The sequence below is a fragment of the Battus philenor genome, unplaced genomic scaffold (genome assembly GCF_028537555.1).
Source record: "Battus philenor isolate CCGP_79_NKW_IND1 unplaced genomic scaffold, ilBatPhil1.0.hap1 SCAF_21, whole genome shotgun sequence".
NCBI classification, from domain to species: Eukaryota; Metazoa; Arthropoda; class Insecta; order Lepidoptera; family Papilionidae; genus Battus; species Battus philenor.
The window spans coordinates 8,400,727-8,417,252 of NW_027181684.1; the positions used below are offsets into that span (position 1 = coordinate 8,400,727).

Here is a 16,526-nt window from a genome sequence, read left to right on the forward strand (position 1 = left end):
ACCAGTCTGATAGAGCAAACATTATGTTTATTAAAACAATTCGTTTAAAATTAAATTTATTGCTTTATTGCAGGTTTGAAAATTTGTAAAGCCTACGACTTAAACTTTTTTAATCTTTAGTGTGGGTCGTATGCGCCCCGCAGACTCAATGGATAACCTACAAAAATTGCCGTGGCACGTATGGCTGAAAATATATAAGACGAAATGGTTACCGAGAAAAATAAAAAAAACAATTATATAAGTGTATAATTTATTCCAATTAACAGTCTCATTCCAACGGTCCTCAAACAGCGTAGTAAAGATTCGAAGGAATAAGAAAAATAAAGCCTTAAGAACAACTAGATAACGCTGAAGATCAGTAACTACATAATTGCACCGAATCCTAACACGGAAATGCTTAAAATTAAACTTACGTCAAATAAAATTAAACTTATCATGTAAAAATATAATAAAAATATATTAATTTCGATGAATAATATAAATATACAATTATTTATTGCAAATAATTTTACGCAAATTACGACCAATTTCTTGCGTAAAAAGAGACATTATATTTTATTTGAATCTCTTCACAGTTAACACTCAAATGTACTAAACTCCGAAATCAACTTATCACTATAAGAATTGCATTGAACAGTAAAGTAGTAGTAAACTATTCGTGCAAAAAGAAAACGTTTCTAAAATGAATTACATTTAAATAGAAAATAATATAGGAAGTGAATATCGGGTTCAGAATTCATTGGCGTTGCCGCTGACGACGAAGGTCTTCACCTCGCTGTGGTTCCTGGTGTCGTAGTCCGTAACCTCCTCAATGACGAGGTCTTCGTTGTTGACGGGTATGGGCGGCAGTGCGTCGAGCAGTTCCCCGAGCTTGCGGCTTGCTGACAGCAACGCGCTGTTCATGAAACTCTTGTCAAAGAACCTCGGCTCATTCTCTACTCTCCCATTAAGTTTGTGAAAGCTCTCATAGTTATCCTGCTTCACGATCGGCAGGTAGTCGCGGCCGTCGTCGTAATCAAACTCGAGCTTTTTCATCCGTTTCTTGAGATTAGGTGGCCAGTCCTCATCTATAGGCAAATCGACATATCCATTCGGCAGCGGTTTGCCGGTGTCCACGTTTTTGATAACCTGATAGTCGTGGTCCAAGTGTGGGCGGTGAAATGTGATCAGTTCCTCCATGTTGAACTCCCCGTCATCAATTACCGTTTCCTCCAGGGGTGTTTCTGAAATTTACGTCACTAATTACACAATCTACATAAATAAAAACAAAGCGCAAAACTTATGAACAATTTAACCATTTAGCCTAATTTTTTTTAACATTTTCGTTTCAAACTGATAGTTCTGGAGTGGAGACAATTGACAGGTAAGGGTCCAAGAGGTCCCAATCCATCTGGTCCTAGAGGAAATCTATAGGGAGACCTATGTCTAGCACTGGACGTGCTATGGCTGTAATGATGATGATAACCTTTTTTGTTTGCATGAAATTTCATGCAAACATTGCTTTTAAAACTTGTAGTTTTATATTATTTCTGTTTATAAAATGAACTTTTTGATATTTCATTAATCTTTGTAAGATAATAAATTCATTTGAATCCAGTGGCAACATTTGATTGCTTATTTCAAACTGTATGCAACGGCTCGTGGAATTCGTTACGCTTTCGCCGTTTTAACTCACAAAACGCAGTCTTGGTTGAGTTAAGACTTTGTGTTTATGTAACTCTTTATTTCACAAGCTGAAATCGTGGACGTAATTCTTTTTAAAAAAAGTATAAATGAAATCATTTCCGATGAACGCGAATTACATAACAATGGACAGTACTGAGTCCGGCCGGCGCGGTGGCGATGTTTTTACGATAAAATTCGTTAGAATTTTGTTATGCATTTCGTTCGCTTTTACAATTAATGAAACTTTATTGTATGAATTTTTTGATCATTTTGTTCATGCAAAATTCTGGTTATATCACCAATCCACGGAGGGTATACCAATATTAAATTATGTAACATAGCTACTAGGAGATGATGATGAAAAATATGATTCGCGATGGCTTCAAATTCAAAATATCTTAATTCAAAAAGGCACTTTTGAATCGTTGATTATTTTGACATTATAAGAGTATGTTACCACTGGCTGGGAATACTGACCTGCTGAGAAGATCCGGTCAGAAACTCATAAGTCGTTCTTTTTAAATGAAATTTAATAATGATCCATGTGTACATTATATCATCGATGCAAATAAGTCGACAAATGAAGTTGTACAAATTTTAACTAAAACCTCTTGAATTTTATAAGAAATATTAAATGATAAACTTTTAATTTTAGATTTCAAACTAAGTAAAGGAATGTCTCATATATCTGAACAACTTTATTTCATGTTGTATATTGTAAAGTACAAAAATACAAAAATTGGCAGATGTAGCACGAAAATGAGATACTGTCTTGACTTGATTTTAAACTCGAATTAGTTGCACTTAAATATTTCTAAACATCAAAACATAACAAACATTAAGGGATAGTTATCGGGTATCCTCTGTAAGACACCGGTAGCCTAAGATAATAATAGGCGCTATCCCAGATGACGGCAGAAGTTTTTCAATGCGTCGCATCAACACGAGACAAATAAATGGTCATTTTAAGCTGCCGCACGGTGGTTCGGACAGAAGAGATTCTTTTTTGAATTAATATCAGTATTAAAAAAATTATCGAAGGATAAATATGTATAATTTGTTTAATGAACTGCATCCGAAGTACGTTCGGGAGCAAATATCTAATGGATGTCTTGCGACAGAAATGATCATAATGTATATCTATACCTATATGGGAGGCACATGTCTGTCAGTGTAAGTCATACGGCTGAAATGGTGGTGGTGTATTTAGGTATTGGGTCTCACTGTTTGCGGCGGAGAGCAGTGCACGGGTGACGGCAGGCACCGGATTGGAGGCGGTAGCGGTGGCTGCAGTCGCTTCGTGGCGCGGGCGCAGCTCGTCGCGAACTGACGGTAGCGCTACAAGCGCCACGGAGAGTAGAAGCACCAACAAGCAGGTCGCTGGCTGCGCTGATTTACCACTCGTGCCATTCGTCACGCCGCTTAGAACGCTCTGAGGAAAAAGTACATAAAGTGTTAGAAACAAGAACCTTGTTTTTCAAATCAAGATACAATAAAGTATTATATTTAAATCGTTCTTCTTGAGGATTTTACTGGTATTTGAAAGTGGAATTCGAAGTTTAAATTATTATTGTATATTAGCCTGTCGCAATCGCATGTTACAAAAGTAACTTAATTTATTGATTCAATGCTTTATTAATCAAAAAAAACTTGCAGAAATAAATTTTCTATTTCACATTAAAGATTTTAGGACATACTATGTCATATTTTTGCTATAATACGATATGGTGCACGATAAGTTTTTGTTTCTTGTAACTGTAATTTTAGGATCGCAAATGTTATGTCAAAAGTTTGTAGAATGGAACGGATTTCTTTATTCATTCCGCGGTTTGAGGATGGTTTATATTTCTTAAATTATCTTTTAACTAGCCGAATCGGTCGTACCACTCTCATTTTTTAAATATTTTATATCAGATTTATAAGATGTTATCGAGTCGATGTCCGCCATATACACGCATACAAAAATTAACTTTTATCTTTAATCACATCTTGGTATAGTTATCCTATCTATCGCGTTAACTGACCCACGGATTTAGAGTGTAAAGGTTAATTTAAAATCGAAATCGATTAGCTTATTATAAACTCTTTAATATGGAATCGCAACAACTAAACCCCACGGTATCAAATAAATCAATAAATCGATGAATTTTATAAAATTAATTGATTCAGTGGCCAATTGACAAGAAACCATATTGTTTAAAAACCTAAATATTGAGATCTCTAAAAAATACTAAGATCAATAAAATTACTATACGTCACGAAAATATAGCAGCTTGGTAGCAGGTTTGCTTTTTATAAGAGAATTTCTACGTATCATAGAGTTAGTACTGTCAGTACTGACTCTGGATTTTTCTCAGACGGTAACTGTTTGCGTTGTTTTTTTTTTAAGGAAAGGATTTGTTAATGATAGTTGCGCCTACTAGCATTTATTGATTCCGCAGGTCTGAGTAAGAAGGGAATAGATGTCAAGTAGAGTTAACATTTTTTTGTAGGAAAACTCGAGTGCTTCCACGGGAGCCTAGGCTATGGGCGCTTCATATTACCGTATTGAGAGGTCGACGAGCGCTTAGGTCCCTCGGACGAACGCCTTCTAAGAACTTCTCGGGGCGTTTAGGTCGCCAGTCAGTACACATTGATTTGAGATAAATAGTGACGCGTTAACCATAAAGTTCTTTATTGATAATAATTCTAACAGCCAAAAATTCCAGCTTTAATTGACAAAAAAAAAACTTTAACACGAATTTCAAACCGGATTAGTTTTCAATTCGGACGGAGAGAGTGACATGGCCCTTCACGTCGTCAGTCAGTAGATATTTGTGCATCACTTTCCCATTGTACCACTTTCATTGCCCGTGTGGGCGGAACCTAAATACGCATTTTAGACTGTACGATAAAAATGTTAACATTTATTAATATGTGAACATTTATATACAAATAAGCGTTAACATATATATATATATATATATATATATATATATATATTAAAATTGTAGCGTAAAAATACTAATTAAAACACTTTAATTACTCCTACCGATCGCGCTATGTGTACATACAATCGTTGCAGAATATATATATATATCTTCAGAATATATATATATATTCTGAAGAAAAGTAAAACGTACTGGCCGACAGTTATAATTAATAGATTGGAATTGTAATTCACAATAGCCAAAAAACTTTTCCTTCACGAGAAGTAAAGTCGTAACCCGCATAGTAAGGAAGGTTTTATATAGGCCACGTAACTCACATGTAACGAATTTTATTTCCATACATTCAACGTATCGAGAACAAGGAATTAATTAAATATATATTAATTTAAATACGACCACCAACATTACTAGCGACAATCGCATTATCATTGATAATCATCGTAGAACTATAGGATCTACTGTTAAACGCAAAAAAATGCCGATTTTAAAGTGAAAAAATTTGAAGAACAACATAACAAGTTTTATTGCATTAATTTTCACGATTTTACATATTTATAATTAACCCTAAGTAGACCAATAAGTAATAAAAATTGTTGCAATTTTTTAAATCCCTTTCAGTATTAATCTTAAAACTGAATATCTACATTTGCAATGGATAGATGTCATTTTCTACAATGTATTGATTTCCGTTACCGTCTGCACCAATACAATATAAAACTTTGTATTACATAAATCGTCAATGCAACCAGGTACTGGGATGGAGCTCTTACAACAACAAAACGCAATCCGTCCGACGTTTTTCGATGGCATTGCATTTTGTTTAAACAAGCACTAAATTGTAGTCGGACAATGCGACTATCGCTGGAACGGCGCTCGGATGAACGATAAGCGGGCGAGCGACCGCGCTCGATATAAAACTTGAAATTTATTCGTCCGATTAATTCGTGTAAAACTTGCTTTCAAATATAATTTCTACCGGGGAATGTCCAGTCGTCTGTTAAACGCATGGTACGAATTTAAAATCATTAAGGTTTTATTTTTATATTATTAATGCACTCAAATAAAAAAAAACAAAATTAATCAGAATATAATCCTTGATAAAATAAATTTGTAATCTCTCCTATAACACAGTAGATTATTTCCGCATTGAAATGCGTTACGATAATTTACGTATAAATTCTACAATTTTTTCACGTTTCACTCTTACTGTTATGAACGAGAGATATATACGTTTTATTAAAATCATTTAATATTATTTAAAAAAAATGTACACATGTAACATGGAAATTAGAGAAAACAGACTTGCCAAAGCAAATAACCGGTACTATACACGAGTGATAGGAACACGCAATGGTTGATGTCTTCCTAGATTGACTCTGATAGAAGGAAACCAGATTATTTCTTTTAATTAAACACTTTTTATACAATGTATAGCGATAAACTTATCGAATCCATTTTCTACCACGTAACCATTTGGGTGTCAAATAAGAAGAGAAAAGGGAAATAAAATAGATAAAAAATCTGACATATATACTCTTACGACTACCATTAACTAAAATAGTAATATAATACTCATATCTTATTAGATTACGTTATCTGTGCTATCAAAGAAAATATAAGTGTGTAACCATTGCTGTATTCGAATTTCAAATAAACCTAAAGAAATTATTGGTATAGCTGGTTAATAAGCTAATTTTCGGCAGCAACCTTTAAGACTTGTACAGCCTTCGGATGTATAAGCTAACACAGTTTCTGTCAATAATTCGTGCTATTTAATGCATTGGGTCATCATACATATGCATATGTACAAATATAGTACATTTGCTATTTAAACATTAAGCAATTGTAAGAGAATGTAATAATATTAACGGATACTTTAAAATCATTGTTCAATAGAGGTCAATTCTCTTAATTCAAATTTATATTGGAACGTAACAGGGTGGGTCGGAATTACAACCGGAAATGAAATTAGACCCCCACTTACCCTGATTAAAACTCGACTGATTGACCCAATATGATTGATGGCTATTATATTTTGTTGAAAAAATATTATAGAAAAAAAGATTAGAAGCCAGGTTAAAAGTGTCCCCGGTAAAAGACCGCATCACCGTCGGCATATTCCTGTGCGTAAATACCGACATAAGTTATTTATATTATAACTGCAACGTTACTCTGAAAAACAAGTCGTATGTATAATCACGAGTTATTACTTAGTGTCGTAAACGTATTAAAATCTTAACAAACAACTCTTGTATATATTATTCAAAACAGTTTTATGTTTAATTTTAATTCTTCAGATATGTAACAACTCTTAACTACTGATATGTCGATCTTTATCTATTCTCCATATCTGTTTTAAAAATGTCGTCCATTTTATCCCGTAACTCGGCGACTAAAACGACGGGCTTCTTCGACACCAAAATTCACGGATTGAAAACATTTAAACTTATTACTCTTATGGGCCACACAAAATCTTTTATTTAAATAAAATTTTAAAATGTACCGCATTTTCTGTTTAGATTTTTGTTTTTTTTTTCATATTTTTATTTTAATTGGTTAATATTAGTTTATATTACGTAATATATTATTAATAAAGTATATTAATTTTATAATATTTTTATTAATTATATAATATAATTAATAAAAGTTAATCATATAATATTTTAATTGGTTTAATTTTAAATGGTATTTTTGGTATTTTAATCCATTTAAGTAAAATGAAAAACAAATGAAATATGAATGCAACATTTTTTAAGGCAACCATTTTGGTGTCATAACCAGCCAGATTGCGACAGACTGGACTATTTGCGAAAATCCTTTTTTTTTTTTCGATTTATTATTTTATATATTTATAGTTTTTGTATATAAACTGTACTGGTGACTATACTACATACCCTATTCGTAGATAATATATTAAGAATCTTAAATTTGTATAAATGTTCGATATTTGAACAAACAAATATGTTATTTAGATTCCACATAAGCTTTTTTATTAAAACCTATCTATTAATCGATATTAATTAAAATTTTATTACAAATTATTAAACATGGGTACAAAAGAGTATATGTGCATAGTCAATCGTACCATTGTTAGGTCAGTTATCTAGATTTCCGGTGGAACAATATGACATCGGCCTGGTTTGTACCGACCATAATTTAGACATTATTACTCTGTATAAAATACTTGGGTTTTACAAAATACATTTTTCTAGTATAGTATAAATGCTTATAGGTGTAAAATGTTTAAAGAGGGCGATTGTTCATTTGTCAGCCAAAAATCTTAAAATTTTTGCTGACAAATGAAGATAAACTAGATAACATGAAGATAGTGAACAATAATTTATTTTGATATGTAGTAAAATTCGAATTTTGATTAATTGACGGGAAATGGAGACATTCAGACCTTTCGAGCCTCTACACCTATAACCAACTATCCTGTAGTTAACAACAACGTGTTTTTTGCATTTGCAATTCCTTTAATACTGAGTCATTTGACCTTTTTATAACAACAAACAATAAAAATAACTAGTCCTCGGAATTACGAAAAATCTTGTTATGTAAGTGACTTCGAGAATTGGGAATTCCCAAATAGAATTACGGAAACTCCAAGTTATAAATGTGACAGACGACCGTTACTTTTATTTTTTCTTGTACAGATCGACTCGAAAATCAGTATGAAGTGTTCCCGTGGACGCTTTATATACAGGTTGTCCCTTACACAAAGATGATTGGTTATAAGTGTAAAAGCTTTGAAGGGGAACTGTGTAACTCATTTGTCAAAAAAAAGCTTTCACGCCTTTTTTAAATCTACCGGTACATATTGAAATATGTTATATTGAATATAATATGTTATTTTTCTCTTTTAAAATACGACAGGCCAATAACAACAAGAATTATTTTATGTTATATAGCAATCTGAAATATTAATGATATTTCTAATTATTTCATTGTCATTACGTTATTGTTTTATTGTGTGTAGGTCTGTTTAGCAATAAATACAACTTATTAATTGACAGAAAATGACCTATTCCCCTATAAAGCTTTTACACGTATAACCAATCATCCTGTGTTTCCTCTGAAGTCGGTACGAAGTGTTTAACGAGTTGTCCTTTAATACATATTGTCCCTTATACAGTTTACATGGGTTTTAAATTTTATTTTTAATGTTCAGACTTCGCGATGAAATATACAAACATCTATTCCGATCATTCCGTGACAGAATAAGTAGCAAAAAAATAAATAAGAGAGATAAATACTCGTAATTTAATGTAAAATTAACTATTAACATTTTATTATATTTCCATTCTGAAGAGTTACCGCTAGATTTTACACGCAGAAATGCTGGGACCAATGTAAATGTAAAGGAAAAATAAAGCAAATTATTACCTGTAACCTCTTCAACTGCGCGGAGAGCGTTTGGTTCTGCGATTGCAACATCTTTATCCTCCTCATCAACGTCTGGTTTTCCGCCGTGCATTGTTTCACCCTGCGGCAAAACAAATGTGAGTCACACACAAAACATTGTCGATTCTTGTGAAATAATACGCCACGTGGAGGATTTGGCATCGACATGTTATACGCAACTATTTTATTGATCCGGTATCCTTTAATGAAACTGAAGCGGTTTTTGAGATTGATAACTGGTGATGAAAATTAAATCACAGATGACAAGAACGTGTAAAAAAGTATATTGGTCATCATCGGTCAACCTTCACAAACCGGGGTCCAAGAGTTAACTACTGCAATAAGACGATGCTGGGAGGGCATTGTTTATTTAGAGCTTACTGCTAGGCTTATCTTTCGATTGGGATCTCTACTGATAACAACTGATGATATAAAAGTTTATTAACACGTTCCGTGCCACGGCAATTTTTAAATATTTTCCATTAAGGCCGCGTGGGCCGTGTACGACCCACAGTTTAAAAATTAAAAAGTCGTTTAATACGTATGCTTTACATTTTTTCAATACTGCAAAGTAATTATTAGCGGGAAAAATTGTATATATTTTTTTATATATTTTATATTATATTTAATATAAATATTTCAAATATTTTTAAGAATATCTATTGATATTCTTAAAAAATGAATTGTAGGGTCGAATATGATCCTTTAATTCATTTTTTAAAAATCCTTTGCAGCGGGGGTCGTAAACCCCCCACGTGGCATGGAATGTGTTAAAACAAAAACGACCAGAATTAATCTAAGAGTGTGATTTTTCCTCACATTTTTTTTAAATTCATTCATGCCTGTTACCTATATTCAATTCAAATTTGTAATACAATCAAGTTAAAATATATTGAAACGCATATATTTTTACGTAACATGACGCACAAGATATTTTTACTGTAAGTGATCTAACTAACGCAATATGTCGATAAGTTTGTAGATGTATATGCAACACATCGATTACGTCTCTTTTATAAATAACATGATCTCATTAGCCTAGTTATATTTTTACTTTCACCGGTGCCTTTTGTGGATCCTAGACTCTCTACGAAGTATTGAAAACGACGGAAGTGGTTGCGGTAAAAAGGAATCCTACATAAGATTCTTTCTCCAGCCTTTCAGGCAAGTTATATTTAATAGAATATTTTTACAAAAAAATAAAAAAAAGGTAATTTCTTTAGACTCCTGTAGTATATAACGTTTCGTTGCGGAGTTACCAGAAACGTGTCAATAATGGGGTAACAAATGAGCAATATATATAACAATTGAAACGTTGCTGACTGTCTAAAAGCGTAGTTGGCCGTGAAAGGGTTAAAAATACATAGTCTTTGGTGGTCCAACTATGCACTATACAAAGTAGGTACATATTATAGTATTACCGAAATAGCTATACCGCACGTTAGAAAAGCGCGGAGAGGTGGGAGGAAGAGTGAAAGCGTGTAAATGCGAAAGGGTGTAAGCGCCGCCGCCGCGAACGTTTACGGTATTCAGCTTTCAGTAACGGCCTGTAGCCTTTTAATATGGTGATATACGAAATAGCTCGCATGGTTTCGATAGCACTAAACTATACCATTTACTGAGTAAACAATTAATATTCAAGTTTTCCAATAAAATACATTACAAAAACAGGTTGTAAAGGGCGTAAAACGTCGGAAGCGCTTCTCTGAACGCTTGACCTTTCATGAAAACCGGTCGTCGGTGACGTGTCGAGTCTTAATTCGATTATACATTACTTAAAGACACAATTATGAATTACGTAGAGACACATATTATTAATATGACCTAAGTTTTAAAAGGTAATAACCAAATACTAGAGTGTTACTGTACGCGGCAAATAATACGTCTTAATAAAAGATGAAAGACGTGCTGCTATCTAAGATTTTAATACAAATTTATTATATATTTGCAACAGTGTAAGTGCGGACTTAATGCCTTATAGGCGTTTTGTAAGCCAACCTCGGGTGCTGCAGAGAAAATAAATAGGCAGTGTGTACTATACTTGTAAAGCTAAGGTTGTCAAAAGGCGGTGTAAGCAGGCCACTTCCAACCGGCCTTATTAGAAATGTACGTGGGAGGCTAATTTCCAACATTGGAAATCGTGTGGCTTAAATTATGGCCATGATGACATACTGTACTTATTATGTAATTAATAATAATTATGTTATACACACTACATTATATATACTTATATCATTGCAGTGGTAGCCAGCCTAGCGGTAGAGGACTTCGTTTTACAGTCGCGGGTTCGATTCCCAGAACACAATCTTATAATTCACACTTCCTAGTATATTAATTATACAGGACTGTCACTGCTCATAAATAAGTTTTCAAAGGATGGGCAGCAGCGTCCTCTGCTTACCATAACCGTCCGCCGAGCGTGGCGATTATGGTACATCCCCCATATATATCTTTGGGGAAAGCCTGTCTTGCAGTGGGCGTCTATAGGTTGAAATGATGACGACGACTACATGCTTATATAGAAGGATATAATATATACATAATCTACACATACTTAAATACATATAATGTAAAATAAGACAAGTTACGTCGACTCTTCTCACAATATATATAATAACGGACCATTTTTTAAAACATGTAACAGATTGCGGACTTAAATTCCGAGCGGAATTTATTTAAAAGTAAAACGCTTTGAACAGAATCAGTTTTGTGAGGACAAAGTAGTAAAAGATTATTTGACGATCGTAGATTTCTCTCATCATTTGAGTCAAGAAATTGCAGGTATGGCGTTAAGTAGTCAAATACAAAACCTGCACCGTGTACAGAAATAGTACATTATTGCCAGCCAGTAACTTTATCCTCAAACCCCATAACAGTAATTTTTTTTTACAAGTTTTATTTTACAGTTAATATGAACACTAGATAGATGAATCTATATGGTTTACGGCAAGATGCACCTGATTTTTATTTAAGTGTTTCAATAAATTAGTTATGTGTCAAGATGAAAAATGTCAAAAGAACTCAATTAGACGAGACTAGTATACAATTTACTTCTTTTATAATTACATCTTTCAACTTAAGATAAATCTAGAAAAGTTTCAAATGCACATTGATCTTAAGAAAGCCTAAAACAAACCGTTTTTTTTTCTACTTTTTTTTTCTTTTTACTTAAAAATCAGTAATTTTTTCTCTATTTATTAACTTTGAAGCGTTACAAGTCATATTATTTCATAACAGAAATGTAAATAATGGCCAAGGCGCTTCGTGTAACAAGATTATCTTTATTTCTAGTACTAACCTTGTGTACATAGCAGTTTTCACATATACTATATTCTTAAACACTGACAAGGTTTTTATACATAAATTGACTAAACATTGTCATAATTTATACTTCACCGAGCTTTAGAATACAAAAGCTTTAAATAATGAGTGTACACTTCATTAGTTAGCAAAAACACTGTATAAAGAGATAGATAGATAATATATATTTCAATGTGACATGCCAATAACTTCTGGCATTACAAAATCTGCACGGACAGATAAAAAACAATAATTAATTTTAATAAATGGTAATTCGATTTTTTTTTAATTTTTCCAATTTTTTTTTACTTTTGTAACATTAGTCTATTCATTATTTCTAAAACTTGGGACAGGGGTACAATACATAGAATGAAAGCAAGTGAGCTATATTTCACTTATACACCTCTCTAACGATCACCTATAACCAATCACTTAATAGATATAACGAAGAGCCTCCCCGTGTCCATTTTTTTTTCTTTCCTCAATTAAACCTTTTAGTGCCAAGGAGCGCCGTCGCGGTCCTATCGCTAGTTGTGAAAAACGCTAGCGTCGCGATGGCCCTCTTCTTGACAGATCACTTTTTGCGCGCGCAAGTCTTAAAAAAAACTGCACGGTGTTTGCGTAGAGAAACATGTTTGTAAATACGTCTTGTTCATTTTCAATATATTTTTTTAAATATTTTTTTTGTCAATAAATATGCTGTATTCACTCGCTTTTTTATTATCATGGTATAAAATCTTATGAAAAGAATTTTGAAAAAAATTATGAATATTGTTGTACATATTATAACGGAAACGGTGAATATTTCTTTTGTTCATATAAAATATCTATAAAAATGCACTTTTTTACTGACATTTTTATCATATGTTGGTAAAATAGCTTTGTCACTAAAAGGGTTAAAACCCGATTTCAGTAATTGTAAGGTGCATTTAAAAATGAAGAACAGATTTGTTTATTCATTTTCTTCATTATTAAAGTAGACAATGGTAACGTCGATGGAAGACGTTTAATATTGTCGTCCATACAATAGATACTACAAGTCACTAAACTCCATTAAATTTGCAGAGGAAAGAGAGCGATACAATTTTTAATTTTTTATGTACTCATTCCATAGAATTGTTTTCATACTAAAGCAATAATAATAAATGAAAATTTACCAGATGTTATACCCAATAAATCATTTTATTAGGTAAAAAAAAACTGATGCATAATATCATTATTAATTATTTTCCAAGAGGTTTCCAATCATGTTCGACCGGTTTGCGGAAGAACCATGTAAAAATGAAACTTCCTGTTTTTTTTTTAAATTTTATGTTAAAGTTATCGCCTTTCTTATTACAATTTATCAGCAATTTAATTTAATCGAGTCTCATGTCACGACTCAAAAGCGAATATTTATTTTTGAATTGGATATGGGACAATGAAACAAAATTATGAAATCGGCTTGGAATAAAATTTAGCTTAACCTTACAATTGCCTATGGACATCTGTCTGAACTCCCCGGGTGCGTATGGGTCAGATCTGCCCGAAATAAAGTAGGCCACTTTATATCGAATCACCTTAAAAATACATTATAAAATTGTTGTGGTGGATGTACTACAGACCACAGGATCATAAACAACAATATTTCATTTATCATTTTAACAAATTTCGTTCCCGACACTGACAGACGCCGTGTTGCGGCAAACGAAGGGTTAAGGAAACAATGACTCATAGTAGAGTCAGTTTAGCCGCGCCTCTTGACCAATTAGATCGTAGTAAATAATAAAGCTGTGTTCACATTGACTAATTGAATTAAGCCCTTGCGAATAGACGCGTATTGTTTCCTAAAATTTGTAACTTATGGTAAACTGCATACTGTGTCTCATAAACACCACGTAATGTCTATAATTTCATATTTAAAATTTAAGAAATTAATAACACCACACCTTGTAAATAAAATTCAACTATAGTTAGTAGGATTTTAGGTTAACATTAAGCTTAGAAATAAATTGTGAAGGTATCCACAAAAACAAATCATCTGAGTTTCCTGTGGGTTCTTCCCAGGTCAATGCGCGTAAGGAACACCCCAGTAGCTTTAAGCTGAAGGATGACCCTATGGCTCAATCTGGGGCTCAATCTGATTCTAATTTCTTTTAAATTAAGCTTTTCTGGCATTCTCATCGTATACACTAGTGATCACTATAAATTATCCTCGTTTTAGCCGGTAGACGCTCACTGCACAGGCATAGGCTTCCTCCAAATATATTTACGGGGGGATATATCATAACCGCCACGCTAGGTACAAGGGTTGGCAATCACGCATATGGTCGTTACGGTACGCTGAGGTCGCTGTTGCCCATCATATAGAAACTTGTTTGGGAACAGTGTCAATTCTATATAATTAATAGTCAAAATTGAATTATATAATATTGTATCACAGGAATCTAGCGCATCTCAGCCGTTTACTGATCGTCTATCTCTTACGATAATAATATGAATGAATAAAAAAATAATACCTTATTATAAGTACGTAATAGTAGATGGTATAAAATATTTCTCGCTTTTTTCAGCTTGTGCTAGATTGTATGTTTACTGTAGAATGTTAATATTGAAAATAAATATTCATAGTACAGAGCAAACATACCTAATAACCTTGAAAGTACAATTGTATCCACAAGACACGGCGACACGCTCAAAAATAAACCGACTCGTTATCGAAGTGTTACACTTACACGAATAGATAATCAAATATCGACTGCGAAATTATTTTTTCAAATAATTATTTACGAGTATTTAGGTAATCATGTCGTTTAAGATTATGTTCACTGTAGGTATTAAAATATGTTTTTTTTAGTAACACAGTAGGCATGCAATCACAGAAGTATCTCGAAGAATTGCTGGTCTGAAGTTGCAGTGGATAAGTCCACCACTAGGTGGATCGAAGGCATAGTTAAGGCCGCGAAGTCGCTGGCAGCTCATGACCGGTCTTCATGCCGATCTTTAGGGGAAGTCGATCTTTGCTTTGCAGTGAACGGCTATTGGCTGACATGATGAAGTATTGATTTTATAATTATCCATTCTTGGCTCCCTCAAACCCCGTTTCTGGTGGAATTTCGTAAAATCCGAAGAAATATTTCTATCGAATTTCAAGAGTCTAAGCCATGTGTTTCTAGAGATATTTATATATATATTATATATACATGGATAAATAAATAATAAGGCCCACTGTAAATGATTCTATATGAACAATAATATGAATAAATAAATGTGCGAAGAAAAAAAAAATCTCAACCAAAAGCAGAGACATATTGGAACACCATTATGGTGTGCGTGATCGAAGGACGCTATCGCAGGTGATTACTGGCTTATTGACAAGTCACGACCTTGTTTCAGGACAATGAACAAAAACGAAATGTAAATGAAAACGCTCATTAGCGATTACGGCTTTTCTTTTATTATATAATAATCAGAGGTAAGATATTCAAAAGTGGTAGTGTCCAGCATTTGATTTGCGACATCGCACACAAGAGCATAATTTACAGCAAAAATTGGCTGGGTTTTGCTTTATAAAGCGTTATTTTTATCGCAGTTTTCAGACCTTTTCGACGTGCCAAATCAAATGCCGGGTACTATATTTAATAATAAGCGTGTGAGACGGAACTACCTACACTGGGACGACTGCAAACTACGCCTACTTGAGTACAGAAGTATTCGAATTTTTTTTTCTACAAGTAATTAATTGAAGCCGTATCATATGTATGAAATGATGTTTTGCACAACTCACCTATCCTCGAGTCCGTCAACATACTCCTTCTTGCGCTTACGGGAGTCTTGAGCCGAAATCTTATTCCTGATTTTCCTGCGAATTCTCTTCAACTCTCTCTCCTCGTGTTTCGTGAGAGGGTAACTAGTGGGTAGCGATATCCCCTCCTTTGCTAGCAAGCGTCTCTCCTCAGCGGTTAGAACGAGACGAGGGTAACCGTTTTTGCCGTCGGAAATTTTTATTTCCTTGTGATCCTCGTCATCGTCGCTTCGTTCGCTTCCGGAATCATCTAGAATAAATAAAAACTTTGAAATTTCATTATGCGAAACCTGGAGCCCAGTTACCCTAGTTCCAGTTACGGAGTTCCGATGCAAACTAAGACGAAACCTGAACAACGGTTGGCGTCATGTTTATGTATTAGCGTTATTCTATTCCTTCAATTACACGTCATAAACAAATTCGAAACAAAATTTGTTAGGCTC

The 16,526-nt window shown here is 33.4% G+C and overlaps 1 protein-coding gene across 2 annotated transcripts in view; it reads right to left on the bottom strand.

Annotated features, from left to right (window-relative positions):
• Positions 1–233: 233 nt before the first annotated feature.
• The window catches only part of LOC137923339 (uncharacterized), a 30,798-nt gene continuing 14,505 nt past the window's right edge, over positions 234–16,526 (bottom strand). For both annotated transcript variants that reach the window (XM_068766565.1, XM_068766566.1), the window contains exons 5-8: positions 16,066–16,333; positions 8,982–9,081; positions 2,890–3,097; positions 234–1,223 (exon numbers count right to left, since the gene is read on the bottom strand). In XM_068766565.1, coding sequence (XP_068622666.1) covers positions 730–1,223; positions 2,890–3,097; positions 8,982–9,081; positions 16,066–16,333 — 1,070 coding nt within the window. In that variant the 3' untranslated portion in view covers positions 234–729. The remainder of the gene's footprint in view (positions 1,224–2,889; positions 3,098–8,981; positions 9,082–16,065; positions 16,334–16,526) is intronic.